We start from the raw sequence: 25,482 nt of genomic DNA, 5'->3' as shown, positions 1-25,482 counted from the left end.
AGCTTGTAGTGAGCCGAGATCGCGCCACTGTACTCCAGCCTGGGTGACAGAGCAAAGACTCCGTCTCAAAAAAAAAAAAAAAAAAAAAATTTCTGATATACTACATGTGAAAAATGATCCACTCTCAATGGGTATTATACATTTTATTTAAAGACTTCAAAGTAAAAAAAAAAAAAAAAAAAAAAAAAAAAGGTACAGAAATACAGATTACATTATGATGACCACAGTAGTATTCTACATGACAAAAATAAAAACAGATTTAAGTAAATGTACCGGCACTGAACAAGCATTTACTTAACATCCAATCCAGGCTGCATATGCACAAAATGATCTGACCAAATGCTTATGCAAAATAAAGTTTTTCTTAGAACGCCAAAATTCCAACCATTCTGACTGTCCGCTGCCTATTCCCCTGTTGAGTATTTTCAGCGAACTTTTATAGAATATAAAAACAATTGGCATGGCACTTAAAAGACTGCAAAAAACAACACAATTAAAAACATTACAATGCATTTCTGTATAAAATATACACCGTAAATATTATTAGTTAAAAAAAGATTTAAAAACAAAAGACCACCCTGAATAATCGTTAAAACCTCATCATAGAAAAATGCTCATCATTTTGTACATTATTGATAGAAACTACTGAGAGGTTTCTTTAGGGGGTTGGGGGGAAGGTAGATACCTAACTTAAAGATTCATTCAAAATTTGCTTTCAATTGTGGATAATAACTCACGGCTTACCCCTTCTGAAAATGTTTTATCATGAATACTCGTATTTAACCACAGGACAAACATAAAGAATAACCTGAAGAAGGTGTCGAAGGCCCCAAAAGAAGTCTAAGGTGGCCCACTAGTGTGCATTTTAAACAAACTTCCTAGGTGATTATTTCACATTCCAAAATCTGAGAACTAATGCCCTATGGGAAACAGCACCACTGAAAAGCAAGGTCATAAACATATTTCTGACATCAAATACAGAATTCTAAGTTTATGATTTGAAGTGAATACTGCTTTTTGTTTTAAAAGAAGTTTCAGGTGTTAAGAGAAACATATTAAATAAACATGCGGATGTATATAAACATTTTCCTTTGAGGTTTTCATTGCTTTCAGACTTACATTATTTGAAGGAAAGAGAGTACATAGCTAGAAACTTTGGAAAAATGACATTTCCAGTGAAATGCAGCATCCACCCCTCCAAAAAAAGATAATTTATTATATGCCTACAAATTTTAAAACATTTGAAATTTAAACTAGATAATTTCCTAAAGTTAAGTCTTACTAAGATTAAAAAATTTTAAGTAATTTAGATAATCATGGTTACTTTTTAAGTCCCTTTTCATTAAAAAAATATTTAAAATAAACAGAAGGATGCTATATTTGGCACCCCTTTAAATAATAAACTGCTAAACACTAATATTAATAAAAAATAATCCAAGGAACTCTGCCTCTGAAATGTATTCTACTATGTGTTACATGTGTTATCAGTTAATAAAAACTCACTGAAAGAGCTGATACTGTGATGTGTGTGAGTGTATATGTGTGTCCTGAACATTCATGCCTACTTTATTTTTCTGATTTCACTAAAGACTCTATAAACAGGGTCCAATCATAAATGTGGTTTAGGGGAAGAAATGAGGATAATTAAGATATCCTACTTAAAAAAATAAATAATTTTCCTGTATACTAAATTATAAGGAAAAAATATTATACATTCTGCCTCCACTGAATACATGGAATGCTTTTACAAGTTTGGTAACAATATTGAGTGCCTCATTTGAATCAAGTCACAAAAAGCAACTGTGGGGATTCACTCTCCAATAGGAAATAAAAATATGACCACTGTACTTTTCTGTATCTATTTTAAATTTCTGTTTTTTTCCTTTCTTTATACTGAGTAATTTTCCATTCAACTGCATCCTTGGTCCTTTGCATCATATAAATTAACATTCCAGTTGAAGTTTCCCATAAATGGATAGGCTTAGAAGGGAGCTACCCCATTAATATACTTAAAAAGAAAAATCACCTGTGCCAGTTTTGCAAAAATAGTTAATGATTTGGAATCTGATTTATAATAAAAAGTGTCTGCGTTTTAACTCAAGAAGAATTTCCCAATTTGGTTTTTGTTTTGTTTGGTTTGGTTTGAGACCGAGTCTCACTCACTGTTGTCCAGGCTGGAGTAATCTTGGCTCACTGCAAACTCCATCTCCTGGGTTCAAGCGATTCTACTGCTTCAGCCTCCCGAGTACCTGGGATTACAGGTGCCCGCCACCATGCCCAGCTAATTTTTGTATTTTTAGTAGAAACGGGATTTCACCATGTTGGCCAGGCCAATCTCGAACTCCTGACCTCAAGTGATCTGCCCGCCTCAGCCTCCCAAAGTGCTGGGATTGCAGGCGTCAGTCACTGCACTCAGCTGAATTTCCCAATTCTAAGCAAGCAGCATCTCTATTAGCAATTTAATAACTGCTGCCTTAAAAAATCGATTATTTATTTATCCAAGGCAGTAAAATTTACACCTGAATTTTTAAACATAAAGAACTCCAAAACTAATAGGTAATATAAAAAGTTGTTGCATTTTATATTAATCTTTTATTTCAAAGTTAAACCCTGAAATGATTTAACACATAATGACAAAAATTATGGGAGGTTTATGATGTAATCCCACTACGTGCCTTAACGCAACAGATACTTTTTTAATGCGGTGGTTTTCTTTTTTTTTTAAACAAAAAAGATAACTTCATTACTCATCTGTAGGCCTTTTAAAAACTGAAAAACCAGTTCAACTAAATTTTGACATGATTGTCTGGAAGCTAGTATTAATTTCTTTTTCATAGTAAAATAGATGTAACAATTGATTAATATATGTCTATGAGAGAAGATATTGGGTGTTTTCTTGTAGGTGGCAAATATAAAATGGTTAATTGTATCCAGGCTGGCAGCAAGTTTATCTATGCATTAAATGGCAACATGAGAAGAATACATGGTTGAAAAATGAGGATCAGACACATTCTTCTGCAGACATCAAAAGAGGATTGATATACTCAAAACCTTCAAATTCAGACTGATCAATCTTCCTCACAATGTCACTGTTGAAAGAAAAATAAATTTATTTTCATCATAATAAAGATTTCTTCAACCTTTAAATGGTAAAATAAGATTAAAAAACAAATAATTAGGCTAACTGTACTGAAAGAAAATCTATAAATTTTTAGATTAATCCCCAAAATTTTCTAGACAAATCAAGAATGGAGTACTGAAAATTTAAAAAGCCCCGATAATCCCACAAGCAAGTTTAGAGCCAAAAAGGAGTTCGAAACTGAGGACCGAATAAAGAAGGCACCAGTTGTCACCATTCCAGTTAATCTTAACTTTGGACCAGAACAATATTCTTAGTTACAGGTGAACATCCAGGTTTGAATTAGCATTCAATTTAGTAGTCACCTCAACAGCTAGATGTTAGATGGTGTAGCCAAGAAGTAGTTAGCCAAAAGGAAAAGGCAATAGGAACAAGTACACTGAGAGACCTGGAATGAGGAGAGAACACCACAGGGAGACCTTGGGTCACAGAGAGGGGAGAGGTTGTCGTTTTGTTACACTGGCTTCTACTTTAATACACAGTGAGTAGTGCTATCAAATATTTAATACATAAATGTATATGCCATACTAAGAAGCACAAAGTTACAGAGGATACAGTCCCTTCCTTCAAGGAGGGGAGGTAACTCATACTGGAAGAGAAAGCAGTACTTGTTAAATTTTACACACAATAAGCTAAGTCCTGTTCTAACCACAGTTCTAAAGAAAGGCGCGACTTCTAGTTGGAGAAATCAAGGAAGGCAGTATTCATTTTGCAAACACTTAATAAATGGAATGATGAAAGACGGTGGTAGGTCTGGGGAAATGCAAGTAATTTATTAGGGTGGAACACAGGAATAGAAGTGTGTTAGATGGCAGATGATGCTGGAAGAAAAATAATGGTTAATAATCAAAGAAGCCAGTGATGTTTCTAAGGAGTTTCACCTTGATCCATCAAAGATCTGGTTGCATCTGAGGTGGCTCTGAAAGATGGGAAGATTTCAACAGGTAAAAATGAAGGGGGAATATACAGGAATGAGCAGGCAGAGGCAGAGATAATAATACTATTAGTGAATGGTGACTAGCAAAGACTGATGAGAACACTGTTTGTATTATGGTGAGAGGTATCACTAGAAAGTCAGGCTGGAGCAGATGTGGGGAGGCCTTAAATGCTAGCCAAGACGATAGATGTTACCTAATAGGCAATGAAGGAGTTACTGAAGGTTTCTGATTAAAGGGGTTCAAGAATTGGAGTGGTACTTCACAAGGCATACAGAATAGGTTGCAAAGTGAAGGAGTAAAGATCAATTAGGAGGCTGATACAATACTCTGGGTATGACCTGAATGAGGCCTGAACTAGGATGTGTCAATGGGAAGAGAAAAGAAGGACCTGATGTAAATGATGAAATAATGAAAACATAGACAAAGACTTGGCAGCTGCAGGTATTATGTAATCTGTTAAGAAAAAGGAGTAGTCCACAATCACTGACATCTGGAATCTGAACGACAGGAACACACTGTGGTAGTGTGAGCAGAACTAGGTAACTAAAAAAAAGGAACTGATTGAGAACAATAGAAAGAGACCATAAAGGGTCATTACTTTGATTTTAGACTTCATATATTTGAGCTGCTTGATGACAAACTGGGGGACATGTTAAACAGAAATGCAGCTGAGGAGATCTAACGGCAGGGGATAAGTGCTTCAGAAACCATCATGCATTTATTCTTCACAGCAACCTTATGAGGTAGGCAATTCGAGAACAGGCTCAGAGAAGTTATGCAATTCTTATACAAGGTTACCCAGTTGGTAAGAGGTGGCACTGGGATTCAAACTCCTATCTTTTGATTAAATTCAGTGTTCCTTTTAATACACAATGCTGTCAGAAATAATGATTTGGTACACATCTTTCTCCTCTAGTAGACAGGACGCTTTTGGGGAGATTAGACTGTCTTATCTTTGAATGTCTAGTATTTAGCATAACGCCTTTTGCTCAATAACCATTTGCCATTTAACTGAGAGTCATTTAATTAGCTGGTATCTATGCTACAGGGCTGGTTGAAATCTCCAAGGTACAAACTGCATACAGCAAAAAGAAGGTTGTCATGAACAGAACCATGAAGCATCCTGGTCTCAAGGGGACAGGGAAAACACATGAGAGAAAAGTAGTCACAGAGATGAAACAGAACCAGAATAGGCAGTGCCACCCAAGGCAAAGCCATGAGGACCAAATGCTTTACATTCATCAAGGGAGGTGAGGACTCACCCCAAAATGCTTTACAATTTAGAAATTAAGAAATTGATTCAACTTTCAAAAGCTGGAGGACAGGCTCAGTTGTAAGGGGTTGAAGTGTTGACAGAAAAAAAAAAAATTCAAGACAACGTTGACTAGTCTGAAGAAGTTAGATTAGAGGTGCTGCATATTTATTTTTCTTTGACCATGAACATCTATTGACTTTTTTTTTTTTTTTTTTTTTTTTTGAGGCTTCAAGACGAAATGAAAATGAGGAAAAATGTGGTTGTTCAAAGAGGGACTATGAGTTAGGGGGAAAAATCAGAGAATCTGAGCATGCTTACACAGAGGGAAGCCAGCTAGAAAAAAATAAATCTAAGAAGGTCCAATAACAAGATAACTGACAAAATGAAATATTGGAGAAAACTACAGAAACAGGTCTAGGAAAATAGGAGGGACGCTCCTTGTAAAGGAGAGCCTTCCAAGAGTAGGGAATAAGAAAATGTTGAAAAGAATTAGAAAGCAATTCTGAGATGCAAGGTGGTCTGGTGACAGCTGGAAAGGAGGCAAGGTCACGCCAGAGAGGTTATCAGTCCTTGCATCAAAATAAGACAAGGTTAATCCTTTAACAGTGATGGAAAAAGGAGTAGAACTGAAGGCTTCTGAAATGAAGAGACTGTTTGGAGCAGGTGCTGGGAGAAATGTGGTAAGAAATAAGATAGAAGTAAAATGACTGCCAAACAATAAGGGCCTCCTTGAGATTAGAGAGAATGAATCTGTAACAACAGGTAAATAATCAAAATATTTTATATTGATTATACCCCCAATTATTTTAAGGTATATTTTTAAAAGATGCAGTATAAGTACAAAAAAATATATCAGCTCACTGCTGGCTGGATTTAATAACTCAATGTAATTCCTTAAAAAAAGCAATTTGGCAATACATATCAAGAGCTTTAAAATGTTAATACCCTCTGACCTAATTCCCTTTCTAAGAATCTATCTTAAGGCAATACTCAGGAACTTAGACAGACAAAGACAGTCCTTGTCAAATGGGAAACAGTGCAGCAGGACAGAGAGATTTGGGTTTGAATCCTGACTCTACCACCTGATAGCTGTGTAACTTTGCTTAACCTCTCTGAGCCTCAGTTTCCTCATCTGTAAAATGAAGATGACAATTTAACTAGTTTACAAAGTTGTTGTGAAAATGAGATAATGCACGATAAAGCAAAGGAGAAAATGACAGTTACTATTAAAACTTATAATAGTACAGTGGATTCAAATACCAGTAACTGAATGGTTATATAAATTATAGTATAGGCTGGGCGCAGTGGCTCACGCCTGTAATCCCAGCACTTTAAGAGGCCAAGGTGGGTGGATCACCTGAGGTCAGGAGTTCAGGATCAGCCTGGCCAACATGGCAAATGCCGTCCTTACTAAAAATATAAAAATTAGCTGGGTGTCGTGGCATGAGCCTGTAGTCCCAGCTACTCAGGGTGGCTGAGGCAGGAGAATCGCTTGAACCTGGGAGGCAGAGGTTGCAGTGAGCCAAGATTGCACCACTGTACTCCAGCCTGGGAGACAGAGCGAGACTCTGTCTCAAAAATAAAATAAAATGAAATAAAATAAAAAATAAAAAAATTAATAGTATAATCTGATCATGAAACATTGCATAGTCACTAAAAATGGGATTTCCAAAAAACTTAAAAAAAAATTTCAGTGTACAGAATTACTTACTCGTCATCTGGAGTGAGCTGGACAGGTTCATTGGTAAACTGAGAATCAAAGTTGTCCAAACCAAATTCCCCAGAAATATTTGGTTTAAAGGGAGGTACCACCTGTTTTTGCTCCATCTGAAAAGACATATTGGATGACAGCTCAAGTCTGTATTATTAGAAAAATTGCACCTCTACAGTTCTCCTCTGCACTCATTGTTTCCCTTATTAAAGTGAGTCCTGAAGCACGGTACAATGATATTAGCAATGATGAACATAATTTACAGATATGAGCTGGGCATGGTGGCTCATGCCTATAATCCCAACTGCTTGGCAGGTTGAGATGGGAGGACCACTTGAGGCCAGGAGTTCAAGACCAGCCCAGACAATATAGCAAGACCCCATCTCTATTAAAAAATTAAAAATTGGCTGGGCACAGCAGTTCATGCCTATAATCCCATCACTTTGGGAGGCCAAGGTGCGTAAATCACCTGAGGTCAGGGATTCAAGACCAGTCTGGCCAACATAGCAAAACCCTGTCTCTACTAAAAATACAGAAATTAGCCAGGCGTGGTGGCGTGCACCTATAATCCCAGCTACTCTGGAGGCTGAGACAGGAGAATTGCTTGAAGCTAGGTGGCGAAGGTTGCAGTGAGCCGAGATTGTGCCACAACACTCCAGCCTGGGAGACAGAGCAAGATTCCACCTCAAAAAAAACAAACCAAAAAAGAAAATTGAAAATTAGCTGGGTACCATGGCTTATGCCTATAGTCCCAGCTACTTGAGAGGTTAACACAGGAGGATCTCTTGAGCCTAGGAGTTCAATCAAGGCTGTCGTGAGCTACAGTACAGCCTGGGCGATGGAGTGAGACTGTTTCTCTTAAACAAACAAACAAACAAACAAAAACAAGTATAAACATTGATATGGACTTCAATAACATTATAACCTGCTTTATTACATTAATATTCAATTTTTTGGCTGGGCACGGTGGCTCACCCCTGGAATCCCAACACTTTGGGAGGCTGAGGCAGGTGGATCACTTGAGGTCTGGAGTTCAAGACCAGCCTGGCCAACATGATGAAACGTTGTCTCCACTAAAAATATAAAAATTAGCTGGGCATGGTGGCATGTGCCTGTAATCCCAGCTACTTAGGAGGCTGAGGCAGAATTGCGTGAACCCAGGAGGCGGAGGTTGCAGTGAGCAGAGATCACACCATCGCGCTCCAACCTGGGCAACAGAATGTGACTCCATCTCAGAAAAAACAATACATTTTTAAAAAAAGGATTTTTTTTGTTTTAAAAGTTTTCTAAAAAGCAGTTTAGAAAGTGGTTTTAAGTTTTTAAAGCTGTGATATGTTAGCTAAGACAATAAAATTTGGCCCAAGATAGGCCAGTTGCGGTGGCTCACACCTGTAATCCCAGCACTTTGGGAGGCCAAGGTGGGTGGATCACCTGATGTCAGGAGTTCGAGACCAGCCTGGCCGACATCGTGAAACCCCCCATCTCTACTAAAAATACAAAAATTAGCCAGGTGTGGTGGTGCGTGCCTGTAATTCCAGCTACTTGGGAGGCGGAGACAGGAGAACTGCTTGAACCCGGGAGATAGAGGTTGCAGTGAGCCGAGATCGTGCCACTGCATGCCAGCCTGGGTGACAGAGCAAGACTCTGTCCTAAAAAAAAAAAAAAAAAAGATTTGGCTGAAGATAATAATGAAACCTAATAGAGAAAGTAATCAAAATTTACATACCATATCCCAATCAACATTTCGGAAGAACGGGTGTCCCTGAATATCAGCAAATCCTGTTTGAGGATGACAACCCAATCGTTCCTTAGGGTCCTATGGTGAAAGAAATGTTTCAAGAATTGGGTGAATGTCATGCTTTAAAATAAATCATCTTTGTGATCCGTATTTTGTGCCCTCACATGATAGTCTTATTTCTGAAGTTGGAATGGTCTACCTTTTATTTCTAGGAAGTACAACTCCAGAACAAATTGAATTATCTGAAGCTTGTGATAGGTAAGATTTCTTTGTGGCACTTTCTCCACCTATCATGTAATTAAAACAGAGAATCATCATCAATTCCTTGCTAAAGAAAAATAGGAGGAGAAAGAGAACAGCAGAATCATTTGAGCAGCACCCAGCCATTTCTTTGGTATGACCTAGTGTGACAGTCAAAACATGCAAACCTCCAAACTTCATCAGAAGTTTGTTTTTAGCTTAATTTAAAAGCCCCATGCCCAATTACAGCAACAAATCATCGCCTGTGTAAGACATTAATCCAACTTACAAATTTAATCCAAGCCTGCAACTTATAAAAAGTCTTGGCTTATTCATTACTATGAATGAGAATATGTTCCCATTTTTCTTTCTGATAAAAGGTATTTTATTTCGCATATCAACACCTCTTGCCTTCATTTTTCATCACTATGTGAAAAATTAGGTTTCAATTTTAAATCTTTCCTCACATAAATTGTTCATTTTAAAAAAGGCTTCAATTTCTTATTTTATTAAAATTCATTATCTATTTACCTTAGAAGGTAAATGTACATCAAACTTTCTATCATACCATTTATTTAAGGTAGAATTTATGATTGCCAAGACCACACTTAGATTCTAAAACTCCTCTAGCCTACCAACAGCAACAAACAATTGAATGATGTTCACATTTTTAAGAGCCGAAGATAGCATTTCATTTCTTCTGAATTTTACCTAATTATAGCATTTTCGACATGAGAATTTGTAGGGAGCACTGTGGCCCATGTGCTCAAAAAGTACATGGTAATAAATAGATTCTATGGATAATGACACAGAAAAAATGGAAACAGAGTTCAAAGTACAATTATGGCTAAACCCAAAGATTAAATCTTCCCCTATGTGAGAATATGGTATGTATTATTTACACACAAAAAAAATATGTAATATATAGCTGGGGAGTAAATTTTATTGCCAAAATGGAAAGGACAACTAACTTATCTCAGGATCTAATGCTGTCAATTACTCTTTGGGTAAGAGAAAATTCTGGGTCAAACTGAAAAAGTTACATTCTCTACTGTCTTGGAATTTTACATTTCCCAAACTGCTACTGATCAGTTTGATATATAAAGAGACAAATCACAAAATATTTTTATACACAGTTTATACCTTGTTAAGAAAACTCTTCAGAACACTTGCAGCTTTTACAGACAGAGAACGTGGTATGCGAATTTGTTTTTCCAAAATAACTAGAAAGATAGAAATTATAGTATTATATTTAACTTTTACATGGCTTTAATCTTTTCTCTTCTTTTTTTGAAAGGGTCTTGCTCTGTTGCCCAGGTTGGAGTGCAGTAGTGCAATCACAGCTCACTGCAGCCTTGACCCCCTCGGCTTAAGCAATCCTTCCACCTCAGCCTCCCAAGTAGCTGGGACCACAGGCGCCACCATCACGCTTGGCTAATTTTTTTTTTTTAAGATGGAGTCTTGTTCTGTCATCCAGGCTGGGTACAGTGGCACGATCTCAGCTCACTGCAACCTCTGCCTCCCGGGTTCAAGCGCTTCTACCACTTCAGCCTCCTGAGTAGCTGGGATTACAGGCATGTGCCACCATGCCCAGTGAGTTTTGTGTTTTTGGTAGAGATGGGGTTTCACCATGCTGGCCAGGCTGGTCTTGAACTCCTGACCCATGAAGGTAAGTGATCCACCCACCTCAGCCTCCCAAAGTGCTGGGATTACAGGCATGAGTCATTGCAGCCAGCAATGGCTGGGTAATTTTAATTTTTTTTTTTGTAGAGATAAGGGTCTCATCATGTTGCTCAGGCTGGTCTTGAACTCCTGCACTCAAGCAATCCTCCTGCCTTGGACCCCCAAAGTGCTGGGATTACAGGTGTGAGCCACTGCACCTGGCAATCTTTAAATTTCTTTTTTCTTTTTTTTTTGAGACAGAGTGTCACTGTCTCGCCCAAGCTGGTGTACAGTGGCACAATCTTAGCTCACTGCAACCTCCGCCTCCCAGGCTCAAGTGATTCCCCTGCCTGAGCCTCCTGAGTAGTTACGATTAAAGGAACCCACCATGATACTCAGTTAATTTTTCTTTTATTTTTAGTAGAGACGGGATTTTGCCATGTCGGCCAGGCTGGTCTCAAACGCCCAACCTCAAGTGATCCACCCAACTCGGCCTCCCAAAGTGTTGGGATTACAGGCGTGAGCCACTATGCCTGGGTGCAATCTTTCAATTTTTATTATAAGATATTTAAGGCATTCCAGGAGAAAAAATAAGATATTATATATGTAACTGAAGTGCCTCCTGTACTTTCCTAATCCCCTTCTTTTCCATTCTTCTCAGAGAAAGCCTCTAATCTGAATACTATTTATCATTTACATGAATGTCTTATTCTTTGACTACCTGATTGTACCTCAATTTCCTGGTCTGTAAAATAGGAATAAAAAAATACTTCATAGGATTGTTATGAGGTTTAAATAACATTTGTAAAATGCTTGGCATATACAATATGCAATTTTATTGGACATTGCCAAATTATTCTTTAAAGCTGTTTCATCAGTTTTCATTCCTACCAGCAGTCTAGAGGAGTTCCAGTTGCTCCACATCCTCACCAGCACTGGTATTATCCAACTTTAATATTTTAATCAAATGTACCGATATGAAATGGTAACTCATTAACATTTAATGTGCATTCCCTTAATTGCTAGTGAGAATGAATGTCTTTTCACATATTCCATGGCCATTTGGGCTTTCTGTTATATGACATGCCTATTTATATCCCGTGATGGCTTTAATTACTAAATGTAGAATTTTATAGCAGTTTTCATACTTCTTTGGATTCCGTGCTAGAGGTCCCTGTACTTGTCTGCTTGTTTCTGTCAATTCTTTATATTCCCTGATGTGGGGCCTTTTTCCCCATCTTTTGATCACTCATCACCTTGGTGCTCTATTTTCCCCTCATACTGTTCTTGAACTTGTGCACCCAGCCTCAGGGTCCCTGTGTAAAGATTATCCTCTCTAGCCACAGGATTCCTTTCTCTAATCTGTCTGTGATGGATAATTCTAAATAACCCCTGTTACGATTTTGAGTATGAGAAGGTAACTGTGAACAGGAGTGAAGACTATAGAGAAGAAATAATGTATTAAAAAACATCAAAACCTAATACACAGAGGCCGGGTGCAGTGGCTCATGCCTGTAATCTCAGCACTTTGGGGAGGCTGAGGTGGGCAGATCACTTGAAGTCAGGAGTTCAAGACCAGCCTGGCCACTATGGTGAGACCCTGTCTCTACTAAAAATACAAAAATTAGCCGAGCATAGTGGTGTGTGCCTGTAATCCCAGCTACTCGGGAGGCTGAGGCAGAATTGCTTGAACCAGGGAGATGGATGTTGCAGTGAGCTGAGATTGCACCACTGCACTCCATCCTGGGCCAGAGAGTGAGACCTTGTGTCAAAAACAAACAAAAACAACAACAAAACCTAATACAATGAGTCAGAAGTATATTTTCCAGATTATGCTCATTTTTCTTACTCAAAGTAGTAACCTGAGTCACTCTCATTTGTACTCTAGAATAGGTTTTTCTCAGAGAACCTCTGTAAAATACTCCAAATTACCTTGGAAGAGATAATCCTCTGTGTTCTGGTCAGGGTTATCGGAGCTCCCAACAATATCAAATGGAGACCTTCCTGCCATCATCTCAAACATCAGCACTCCAAGAGCCCACCAGTCAACACTGAAACCTTCAGAAAGAAATTTTAAAGCAATAAATTATACACTTTGCATTCTTGAAAGTTAGTAACTGGAGATTTTATCACATAAAGGAAAAAGAAACAATGAAAAAGTAAACTAAATGCATTCCAGCTATCATGGTAGGCACTGAAGATTATAAAAATGCTTCACTTACAAGGGTAGGCACCTAAAAGATAATTTTAAAAATAAAATTATGAGGAAAAAACCTTTCTTTTTCCATGTATGTCTACTTTCAGACTCATGCCCAATATCTAATATTGTGTGTTAAGGATATAATTAAATTGTATTTCAGAGTTATCTCCTTGGTCTTAAATTTGATCTTTTGCTAGCTGATAAAGACCAGTGAAGGACAGTGGATGCAGACTCTGAGCAGCTTTCACAAGTACCACATTCTCCTTTATATCTGCTGAAGGCAGAGGGCCAAAACCCAAAAAGTCAAATGTTTTCTCGGGTGTATCTTCGGGTGCCTGAGATACAGTTAATCTTTCCACCATCTTTCAGATTCCTGGGGGAAATATCACAGGAAGTCTGAAAAATCTTCCAGGGGTTCATGACTCTGGAGTCACCTGGGTGCTGTTCTGAATCCTTGACGTTAGGCGAGTTATTTAATCTTTCTGTATGTCAGTTTCCTCATCTATAAAAGGAGCATTAACAGTACTTACCTCACAGTGTTAAGAGGATTAACTTAGTTAATATATGTAAACTGCTTAGAATAGTGCCTGCTACTGCTTAGTTTTGTCACTAATAAAACATTATTGAGCTTGGTAACCCCAAATACTGTCAAGGTCCCACTGTCTCTGATTTCAAAGTCTGGGGCTCTTCGTGTAGTTTTTAAAAGGATCAAGAATGCTTATATTAATAAGATGATATCAAAATGCATTAGTGTACTGTAATGCAATTGGCACCACATTTAACCACCCATCTAGCAATAGCTAAAATAATACCACCAATTTATTTATTACCATAATCTTCTCCTCTTAAAATTTCAGGAGCAATGTAATTAGGAGTACCACAGAAAGTGCTGGTTGTATCTCCTGGCCGTAATCCTTCCTTTTATTAAAAAGAACAGAAAGAAAGAATGAGATAAAAAATTCTGTTTTAAATTTCCCCTTTCTATTTCACCTATCATATAAGTTCAGCATCTGTAGTGATACATTAAACTCACTAGAACAATTGCCTTTATTATTATTATTATTATTATTCACAGGGTCTTGCTTTGTCGCCCAGGCTGGCATGCAGTGGCACGATCTCAGCTCACTGCAACCTCCAACTCCTGGGTTCAAGCAATTCTTGTGTCTCAGCCTCCTGAGTAGTTGGAATTACAGGCAGGCACCAACACACCCAGCTAATTTTTGTATTTTTAGTAGAGACAGGGTTTCACCATGTTGGCCAGGCTGGTCTCGATCTCCTGGCCTCAAGTGATCCACCTGTCTCGGCCTCCCAAAGTGCTGGGATTACAGGCGTGAGCCATCATGCCTGGCAACTGCCTTTATTATTAAAATCACAGATCACAACTAAATAGCTTGAAGAAAACCTGTCCTCATTAGATGTTGCTAGAGTTGATTCAATTAAGGTAAGACTTGCATTTAAAATAATTTACATACAAGTTAAAATTTAATACCAAAATTTTAATATTAGTAGAATAAGGCATATTTCATGAAGAAAAGAAGCATTTTAAATCTCACCTCCTAATACAACCATTGATAAGACTACAATATTTTCCTTCTGTTTATTTTTCCTAAGAACACTTTTTTTTTTTAAAGACAGAGTTTCACTTTTGTTGCCCAGGCTGGAGTGCAATGGCACAATCTCAGCTCACTGCAACCTCCACCTCCCGGGTTCAAGCAATTCTCCTGCCTCAGCCTCCCAAGTAGCTGGGATTACAGGCGTGTGTCACCAGGCCCAGCTAATTTTGTATTTTTAGTAGAAAATGGGGTTTCTCCATATTGGTCAGGCTGGTCTTAAACTCCTGACCTCAGATGATCCACCCACCTCGGCCTCCGAAAGTGTTGGGATTACAGGCATGAGCCACCACGCCTGCCCTGTTGATTTTTTTTTTTTTATTTGCCTTGTGGCCAGAGAATGGTTTGAATATTAGTTCATTGGAATACACTGAGATTTCCTTTATGACCTAATATATGGCCAGTAGCCCATGTGTATTTAAAAGGATATATAATCTTTACATGCAGGGAGTCTCACTCTCTCTAATGTCTCTCTTCCTTCTCCCTCACTCCACACACCCATATAGACATACATATTCTACATATATATATATATAAAAGCTCTAGCTTCTTTCCAAATCTTTCTCTGCCTACTGATTTTTAGTATGTGTGATGTATCATTTTCTAATATAGATTATTCTCATATTAACTTTTCCTATCATGATTGGAGATTGTGAAATTCTCATACTAATTTTGTCCTTTTTTACTCTTTGTATTTTGAGACTGTGTTGTTGAGTGTATGCAAGTTTATATTTGTTACAACTTCTTGGTGATTGCCCCATTAATTATTGGGTAGTTCCTTTACTATGCCCGTTAGTGTGTTTTGCCTTAATTTTTTCCATCCTGTAGCTATTAAAATACAGGCCGGGCATAGTGGCTCACACCTGTAATCCCAGCACTTTGGGAGTCCGAGGTGGGTGGATCATTTGAGGTCAGGAGTTTGAGACCAGCCTGACCAACATGACCTCAGGTGATCCGCCCACCTCAGCCTCCCAAAGTGCTGGGATTATAGGCGTGAGCAGTGCGCCTGGCCCTTCCTTCCATTCTTGTCCCTGACTCACCCAGTTCCAGCTCCCTAGAGGCAACCACTATTATGTGGCCCTCCAGAGATATTCTGGGCATGGTGAACATATTTTTCTTCAAATTTCACCCTATTATATATAATACTGCTATAAACATCTAGAATAAATATTTAGTAATATGTTGTGACTCCAAGAATTTTTTAAATGATTTCTAAAAGGGATATTATATGCTATTTTTAGCAATGTGAATATGGTTTTTATTGTTTTCTATTATTGGCAATGGCAGTTCATTCTCATGATAAATGACATGTACTTTCAGTGTACTAGTCAGAGGTAAGAGATGTAGTCTGTTAACTTGTAACAGTTATGCTTAATCATTCACTTGTTGAGTGAATGTTGGAATGTAGGTCCACTTGCTGAGTTTTCTACAGCATAACATAGATGTTATTAGAATTCCTCTGTTGATTAAAAAAACACTTAAAGGCACATCAGTTCATAAAACCACTAAAGGTTTCCATTCAAAAAATCAATGTTCATAAAACATTTCAAACATAACTCTGAAGATATTAATTCAAGTTTTCATCACTATCCTCTGCAATCTTTATAAAGAAATTCATCCAACACTTGCATGAAGTCAAGCTTCAGGTAAGTTAAATGTTGACTCTAAGTCATAAAAGAGCATTCAAACTTTTGGAGGGTGAATGTCTCATAAACTTTCTTTTTTTAATTTTATATATATATATAGAGAGAGAAAGAGACGGAGTCTCACTCTGTCACCCAGGCTGGAGTGCAGTGCAGTGGTGTGATCTTAGCTCACTGCAACCTCCACCCCACCCTGGGTTCAAGAGATGCTCCTGCCTTAGCCTCTCCAGTAGCTGGGATTACAGGCACGCGCCACCACACCTGGCTAGTTTTTGTGGTTTTAGCAGAGATGGGTTTTCACCATGTTGGCCAGGCTGGTCTCAAATTCCTGACCTCAAGTAATCTGCCTGCCTTGGCCTCCCAAAGTGCTGGAATTACAGGCATGAGCCACTGCACCTGCCCTAGGCAGCTCTTGGGGAAGGGGGAAAGGCAGAAAGGGAGGTAGGAGGACATTTGATTTAAAGACCTACTCAATAAAGATCTCAAATTTATCAAAGACCTGGACTAACTTAATTGAGGATTCCTGTAAGAAATGAAAATGTGTAAGAAGCCAATATTATTTTCCAGTAAGGGTAACAAAAGACTAAGAAAGACAAAACGAGAAAAGTCTTTTTTTTTTTTTGGAGATGGAGTCTCGCTCTGTCGCCCAGGTTGGAGTGCAGCGGCGCAATCTCAGCTCACTGCAACCGCTGCCTCCCAGGTTCTTGCCATTCTGCTGCTTCAGCCTCCCGAGTAGCTGGGACTACAAGCACCCACCACCATGCCCGGTTAATTTTTTTGTATTTTTAGTAGAGACAGGGTTTCACTGTGTTGGCCAGGATGGTCTCGATCTCCTGACCTCGTGATCCACCTGCCCTGCCCTCCCAAAGTGCTGGAATTACAGATGTGAGCCACCACTCCCGGCCAAGAGAAAAGTCTTAATTCATTTTTGTGATTATATTTTCTTTCTTTTTTTTTTCTTTCTTTTTTTTGAGACGGAGTCTCACGTTGCCACCCAGACTGGAGTGCAGTGGTGCAATCTCCACTCACTGCAACCTCCGCCTCCCAGGTTCAAGCAATTCTCCCGCTTTAGTCTCCTGAGTAGTCTCCTGTGGTCCCAACAGGTGTGCCACCATGCCCAGCTAATTTTTTGGTGTTTTTAGTAGAGATAAGATTTTACCATGTTGGCCAGGCTGGTCTCAAACTCCTGATCTCAAGTGATCTGCCTGCCCGGGCCTCCCAAAGTGCTGGGATTATAGGTATGAGCCACCACATCCTGCCCATTTTCATTGTTTAAACAATGCAGTAATTCCATTAAAGTTGTTATTTAAAAATAACATTTTAAAATGTTATTAAAATGCATTAGTGTACTGTAAAGCAATTGGTAACCACATTTAACATAACATTTTAAAATAACAACTTGAAAAATACTGAAATGTAAACAGAATCAACGTGTGATGCTACATAACAGAACGATACATAAAAGAATCAGACAACTCTGTATGTTAAGACTTCACCTAATGTTATATTATAAGCATTTTATAGGCATTATAAGCATTGTTATGTCTGTTTTAGACAGGATCTCACTGTCACCCAGGCTGGAATGCAGTGGTGTGAACACAGCTCACTACAGCCCCAGGCTCAAGTGATCCCCCATCTCAGCCTCCCAAGTAGCTGGGACTACAAGCACAACCAAGGAAGTGTAATTTTCCTATTTTTTGTAGAGATGGAGTTTTGCCATGTTGCCCAGGCTAGTGTTGAACTTCCGAGCTCCAGCGATCTGCCTGCCTCGGCCTCCCAAAGTGCTGGGATTACCGGTCTGAGCCATCATGTGTTACGTATTTTTTATAAACATCTTCAGCCAGGAGCTGTGGCTTGCTTTCCTTGTTAAGGTAACTGGAACAAAATTATCCTCACATAGTAATAAGACAAATAAGTGAATGTATGAACTGCATTCCCCATTCACCTGAGGAAAGTGCCTCCAGAGCCTGGAGATTATCTAAATGCTAACATTATGAACTCCTGGGTTTGACACTAGCCTGGGCAACACAGCGAGACCTCGTCTCTACTTAAAAAAAAAAAAAAAAAGTAAAAATAAAATAAAAATAAAGATCTTCTTAAGTGACTTTATAATATCTATCATAAACTACAATAAAAGTTTTAGTCAGAAATCTCTCTTCATAAACCAAAATATTTACTTGGAATATCCAAGAGGCAGAATTACTGGATCAAAGAACATGGCCATCTTTAGGATTCCTGACAATTCCCCATCAAACTGCTTTCCAAAAGGTTTGTAACAATTTTTTTTTTTTTTTGAGACGGAGTCTTGCTCTGTCGCCCATACTGGAGTGCTGTGTGGCACGATCTCGGCTCACTGCAAGCTCCGCCTCCTGGGTTCACGCCATTCTCCTGCCTCAGCCTCCCGAGTAGCTGGGACTACAGGCGCCCGCCACCACGCCCAGCTAATTTTTTTTGTATTTTAGTAGAGATGGGGTTTCACCGTGTTAGCCAGGATGGTCTCGATCTCCTGACCTTGTGATCCGCCCGTCTTGGCCTCCCAAAGTGCTGGGATTACAGGTATGAGCCACTGCGCCTGGCTGTAACAATTTATACACACACCAGTGACATATGCCCATTTCTTTAAACTTTTTTTTTTTTTGAGACGGAGTCTGGCTCTGTGGCCCAGGCTGGAGTGTGGTGGCGCGATCTCGACTCACTGCAAGCTCCGCTTCCCGGGTTCCCGCCATTCTCCTGCCTCAGCCTCCTGAGTAGCTGGGACTACAGGCACCGCCACCACGCCCGGCTAATTTTTTGTATTTTTAGTAGAGACGGGGTTTCACCGTGTTAGCCAGGATGGTCTCGATCTCCTGACCTCGTGATCCACCTGCCTCGGCCTCCCAAACTGCCAGGATTACAGGCGTGAGCCACCGCGCCCGGCCCATTTCTTTAAACTCTTATACATACAGACTATTCTAACTTTAAAACCAATATCTCACAGGCCAAAAAAAAAAAAAAAAAAAAAAAAATCTCGTTTTAATTTGTGCACTTCATATGAAGGTTAATACTCTCCATGTTTTTTGTTCAGTTTCATTTATTCTTGGGGATAAGACTCCTCTATCACTGTCACTTTTTTTTGAAATGAGAAAAAATCCCTCAGGGAAAAAAAATGACACAGAGATCAAAAGAGTATCACAAATATAAGTGATAAGTACACAGGGGTTCCACTTGCTAAGCTTTCTAATTGTTTATGATTGAAAACTTATATAATAAAAATATGTAAGGCCAGGACGGTGGCTCACATCCATAATCCCAGCACTTTGGGAGGCTGAGGCTGGTGGATCACCTGAGGTCAGAAGTTCGAGACCAGCCTGGCCAACATGGTGAAACCCCATCTCTACTAAAAATACAAAAAAATTAGCCAGGTGTGGTGGCAGATGCCTGTAATCCCAGCTACTTGAGAGGCTGAGGTAGGAGAATTGCTTGAACCTGGGAGGTGGAAGTTGCAGAGAGCCGAGATCGTGCCATTGCACTCCAGCCTGGAGCCAGCAGCAAGAGCAAAACTCTGTCTTAAAAATTAAAAAATTAAAATTAGCCAGGGATGATAGGGCGCACCTTAATCCCAGCTACTTGGAAGGCTGAGGCAGGAGAATGGCCAACCTCAGGAGGCGGAGGTTGCAGTGAGCCAAGATGGTGCCACTGCACTCCAGCCTAGATGACAGAGCAAGACTGTCTCCAAAAAAAAAAAAGAAAAACAAAATTAATTAATTAATAAGTATCATGTGAAAAGTGCGGCTGAATTCTGTACATGAAATCAGACATAGTTTAAGTGAATATTTTATTCTTTAATGCATGCTGAAAAAATAATAAAGTTAAATCTTCGATACAACTAGGTTGTCATATGCCATGTTATTAGCATTTAGATAATCTCCAGACTCTGGAGGCACTTCCCACAGGTGAACAGGGAATGCAATTCACACATTTACATACTGGTTGTTGTTATTACTATGTGAGGATAATTTGGTATCAGTTACCTTAACAAGGAGTAGTTCCTTATGCATTTTGTGGGAAAATATCAGACCTTTAAAATGGAACACTGTTATAAAAAGAATAAAACATCAAGAAATAAAGAAGACATATTCTGAGAGTAACTAAAATTCTTGTTTTATCCTATTATGCTTTATGTCAGATGCTTAAAATTTAAATATAAAAAAGTTTTACTTCTGAGGAAAATCCTGAATGCACTATATAAGATTCACTACTAAACGGCAAAAATTGGAAGGTCATATACAAATGGTTGTGTTAAGCAGTGGAATTGCAGACAATTTTTATTTCCAAATTTTCTTCAATTATATTTCAACTTTCAAAATAAAAAGTTAGGTATAATAAAAAGAAATTAACTCTTATTTTAGTACACATAACACAGAAGATACAAATTTTACAAATGTTGTCTTTGTGCTAGAATTCCACAAAGTTTCTTAAGTAAATTAGCAACATTAGTAATCATTTCCCCATCTTTAAACATGAAGTTATTTTACAAAGACTACTAGCTGCTGAAGACCTTTTAAAATAACTAGAAAATTTTCCTCACCTTACACATGCCGTAGTCAGTGAGTTTAATGTGGCCTTCAGAGTCCAGTAATACATTGTCCAGTTTCAAATCTCTATAAATTATCCCTCGCTCATGAAGATAATTTAATGCTAGACTGATTTCTGCAGAGTAAAATCTAAAATAAAATAAAAAATAAGTCATTTGATTCAACCATATTTAAGTTCTACATTTGTAACCGGAAACACAAAAATTCATATCAAAACATATTTTTTTCTCCCAGTGATTTTAGGAACAAATTTTAAAAAAGAACTGAAGAACCACTTTAAAACATCTGAGCCCAAGACACAATTGTAAAAGTTCCTGTCTAACTTAAACTCACATTTTTCATAAAGCTATTAATTTGATAAGTCTCAAACAGGGGTTCTTAATCTGGGTCCTTGGGTGAACTTCAGGCAGTCCATACTTCTACAACTGGGGGCAAAGGTGTATGCACAAATGTACATGCACTGTATCTACAGAGTCCTCAAAGCTTCATCACTTCTCTAAGGAACCCATGATCCCCCGAGAAGGCTAAGAACCACTGATGGGGTCGAGAATAGAAAGAATACTACGAGTTGACTACTCAAAACCATAAAATCCTCATGAAGATTTTAGAAAAGGAATTAAATGAAAATACTCTACAACTATAAAATTCAATATTAAACGAAGAACTTTAAAAAACTGCTACCAACTCACTGGTGACAACCCAGAACTTCTGGCCTGAATAATGAAAATGGAACGCCTGAGCTGATGTATGGCTGCTTTGGTGGCATATGATCATGATCATGTGTGGAGGGACATAACATACACCTTCGAGCTACTTAATTCTGTGATTCGGGAACTTAAGCCCTTATCCTGGGCTTTCGTCCTCACAAAAGCAAAGATGGTATAAAACCAGAACTGGCACATTAATATAGTAAAAACCAGACTAGCTTTCCCACATTCAACTAAACAAACAAGGAACAAATATTGGCTATGTTTGCAATTCAAAATATCATCTGTGGCTCTGCTAGAAGGGTGACCATTTGATAAGGCATAAATACACAACGAAAATAAATGAACACCAGACCAACAACAAAACCCAAATAAAAAACCCAGCTTGGCCTCAAGATTAGATAAGTACAATTTATATCTTCTTATGAAATTAAAGATTATCACTTTTTGACAAGCAATAATGAAGTAGCAAATTTTCCAAAAGTTTTTAATTTAAATGAAATTTCTAATATTTGTTCCCTGCATGATAATTACATACATACACAAACTCACGTGCTTCATTTTGGCATTACTCTTGTGAAGTAGGAAAGGGTGAGAATTACCGCTGATTATGAATAAGAAACAAAACATGGTACTGATGGATTAAACCTTTTACTCAAGGCCATGATCCCTTCCCACCAATCTCCTCCAACTCATAAACAATTTACAGTCTTGTATATTAATATCAAATTAAGGGCACAAAATTAATATTCAATACTCTTTTTTTTTTTTTTTTTTTTTGAGACGGAGTCTTGCTCTGTCACCAGGCTGGAGTGCAGTGGTGCGATCTCGGCTCACTGCAACCTCCGCCTTTTGGGTTCAGGCAATTCTCCTGCCTCAGCCTCCTGAGTAGCTGGGATTACAGGCACCTGCCACCACAACCAGCTAATTTTTGTATTTTCAGTACAGATGGGGTTTCACCATGTTGGTCAGGCTGGTCTCAAAACTCTTGACCTCAGGTGATCTGCTCACCTCAGCCTCCCAAAGTGCTGGGATTAGAGGTGTGAGCCACTGTGCCCAGCCAGAGGGATCATTTAATTACTTTCAAGTATATATGAATAGCACTTTTATCGTGAAAAACTCTCTGAGAGACCACTACAAACCTAAAAAGACTAATTAAGTGTTTATTAGTCTCAATTATTTAAATGGCTGATGTTAAACAGACAAAATATTTGAAAAAGATTGGTTTTAGTAGACTAAAGGTTTCCCTTTTAATACTGTTAACACTTTTCAATTGCTTAGGAAGCACTGTGTGCATGTGTATGTACATGTATGTGTATAAATGTAAAATCATATACACTATAATTGTTTTACACATATATAAGTGTTTTACACTTTCATATATAATGTAAAGTAACTTTTAGCTCAGCCTCTGCATGACTTACGAAGAATTAATTGTAGAAAAATAAATTATTTATCTACTGTTTCAACCACTGCACATAAAAAGCCACAAGGCCCCGAAAAGAAAACAACACAAACAGTAAACAAAAACTCACCTGGCATGTTCTTCAGGAAGTTTTCTTTGTCGCTGCATATGAAACATTAGGTCTCCTCCATTTACATACTCTATAACAAAGAACAATCTAAAACACAGGGGAGAACCCATGAAATCAAGATCCAAAATAAGGTAGTGTAACTTTGCATTTTCAGAAACCATCACAACAGACAGCATTCTCTACTATTTAGCCTTTAAAAAGATGCCAAAATTTTGGTGGAAACAAAGAGTATCTAGGGTACAGAAGATACAGAAGATACAAGAAAGTAAACCAGCATGATAATAATTTTGTAACTGACTACTTCTGTTCTAAAGTAGTACCACTTGCAACCCAGAGTCACTCATTAATATCCTAATTTCAGCATTTGCTAAATAAGTAATTTTTGACTATCAAGGTATTTTTCTTCCTTGTTAAACTCTAGAAAATTTTAAGTCATAAAACTAGAATATTGGGGATATTTAAAAGGTTGGATTTCTATTGCCATAATTATGACATGGCTATTTCTTTTTCTGCCTAAAGTAGGTCATTTCCTAATGCTGATCTAATATCAAACTGGTATCACTGATGTGAGTATTATTAGCAGGAAGTTATAGGCCTAACACTGTTGCGTCCTCCATGATGTCTACTTCATGAATTAGAGCAGGAAGGTTCTAACTATGTAATATGACCAAAAATATAAAGCCCAGTAATCATTCTATTATCTTTCAATCTTACCTGCTTTCTGTCTGAAAGCAAGAATGTAGCCCAACAAGGAAAGGATGATTGGATGCCTGCTCAAACACATGCTTCTCTGTCTGTACCCAATCAATATCCTGTTTTGAAACATGTAAGAAAGCTATGTCAAACTGATATCACAATTAATGATAAATTTGCTCTGAGCAATTCAATGGTTGCAAATGCAATGGTTAACTAGGCTAAATATCAAAACCTTTGATAATCATGAAATGAAAATTTACAAACAAAGAGAAAAATAACACTAGTAAATCTTTCAGTATTATAAAACTGTCTAGAAAAGTTTTACAAAGCTCAAGTATTTCTCCTGATAATAATGTGGTTTGATTTTTGTTTTTCTAAAAAAATCTAATAATAGCCGGGCGCGGTGGCTCACGCCTGTAATCCCAGCGCTTTGGGAGGCCGAGGCGGGCGGATCACAAGGTCAGGAGATCGAGACCACGGTGAAACCCCGTCTCTACTAAAAATACAAAAAATTAGCCGGGCGCGGTTGTGGGCGCCTGTAGTCCCAGCTACTCGGGAGGCTGAGGCAGGAGAATGGCGTGAACCCGGGAGGCGGAGCTTGCAGTGAGCCGAGATCGCGCCACTGCACTCCAGCCTGGGCGACAGAGCGAGACTCCGTCTCAAAAAATAAAAAAAAATATAATAATAATCAAATTACTTTAAATATCTTATACAGTCTATAAGAAAAGTAAACTGAAATAATATATTTCATTTACTTAGCACATATTTAGAAAAGCAGAATGAGATAATAAAGCACAAACATAGAGGTTTCTTTAAAATAGTATTCTTGGCTGGGCGCAGTGGCTCATGCCTACAATCCCAGCACTTTGGGAGGCTGAGGCAGGTGGATCACTTGACGTCAGGAGTTCGAGGCCAGCCTGGCCAACATGGTGAAACCCCATCTCTACTAAAAACACAAAAATTAGCCGGGCATGGTGGTGCATGCCTGTAATCCCAGTTACTTGGGAGGCTGAGGCAGGAGAATCACTTGAACCTGGGAGGCAGAGGTTGCAGTGAGCCAAGATTGCACCACTAGCACTCCAGCCTGGGTGACAAGAGTGAAACTCAAAAAAAAAAAAAAAAAAAAAAAAAAAAGAATAGTATTCTTAAGCAGTTTAGAAACAATAAAATACGCAGTGCTTACCTCATCATCATTAACAAGCTCTTTTTTCACAACTTTCATTGCATAAATACGATCTGTTTTTTTTAATCGAACCAATAGTACTTTGGCGTAACTTCCTCTTCCTATTACCCGCAGCAAATCAAAATCCTGGAGACCTAAACTGGATGAAGCTTTGCCACTTTCCCTGGTGTTCATTGCCTGTTGAGAACATTTGTATCAGAGTTATAATGGGAAATGCTTTGCATAGTACATTATATTTCTAACACCTAGTTGTACCTGTAACGATTTAAAGATATTTTCCTAACAGAAATATGTTTTAAGTTCTTAATAGTTTTCAAATGTCATTCCAAACCATATAATCTAACTACCCAGATTATATGGATGAATTTTGAGATAAGAGGGATGGTAATAAGAATAGGTGGGGAGGGAGTTGAAATCACAAAAATATTGAAGGACGTCTTAAAAAGGATATGATAACTTTCAGGTAGAGAGGCAATAGAGACGCAGGAATTTAAAAAACACATTAACCTTGGTGACCAAGAGATTGGGGGTACCACTGACAGGGAACGTCAAGTGTGTGGCTAGGATAAGATTGACAAAGTTACTGGAGAGAATGATTGGATTTTTCATAATAAATTCAGAAATTATAATGAGACATCAAGATGAAAGAGT

General features: G+C 38.3%; 2 protein-coding genes across 3 annotated transcripts in view; both read right to left on the bottom strand.

Annotated features, from left to right (window-relative positions):
* GPR160 (G protein-coupled receptor 160) overlaps positions 1-25,482 on the bottom strand; it is a 305,594-nt gene that overhangs the window by 40,053 nt on the left and 240,059 nt on the right. The gene's annotated exons all lie outside the window — the stretch shown is intronic.
* PRKCI (protein kinase C iota) overlaps positions 129-25,482 on the bottom strand; it is an 84,706-nt gene continuing 59,352 nt past the window's right edge. For both annotated transcript variants that reach the window (XM_050778268.1, XM_050778269.1), the window contains exons 9-18: positions 24,832-25,008; positions 23,667-23,764; positions 22,953-23,039; positions 20,704-20,839; positions 13,714-13,801; positions 12,616-12,741; positions 10,165-10,244; positions 8,770-8,859; positions 7,044-7,159; positions 129-3,089 (exon numbers count right to left, since the gene is read on the bottom strand). In XM_050778268.1, coding sequence (XP_050634225.1) covers positions 3,002-3,089; positions 7,044-7,159; positions 8,770-8,859; positions 10,165-10,244; positions 12,616-12,741; positions 13,714-13,801; positions 20,704-20,839; positions 22,953-23,039; positions 23,667-23,764; positions 24,832-25,008 — 1,086 coding nt within the window. In that variant the 3' untranslated portion in view covers positions 129-3,001. The remainder of the gene's footprint in view (positions 3,090-7,043; positions 7,160-8,769; positions 8,860-10,164; positions 10,245-12,615; positions 12,742-13,713; positions 13,802-20,703; positions 20,840-22,952; positions 23,040-23,666; positions 23,765-24,831; positions 25,009-25,482) is intronic.

The sequence above is a fragment of the Macaca thibetana genome, chromosome 2 (genome assembly GCF_024542745.1).
Source record: "Macaca thibetana thibetana isolate TM-01 chromosome 2, ASM2454274v1, whole genome shotgun sequence".
NCBI classification, from domain to species: domain Eukaryota; kingdom Metazoa; phylum Chordata; class Mammalia; order Primates; family Cercopithecidae; genus Macaca; species Macaca thibetana.
Note: the sequence above shows the minus strand (reverse complement) of the source record. Positions and strands in the feature narration are given on the sequence as shown.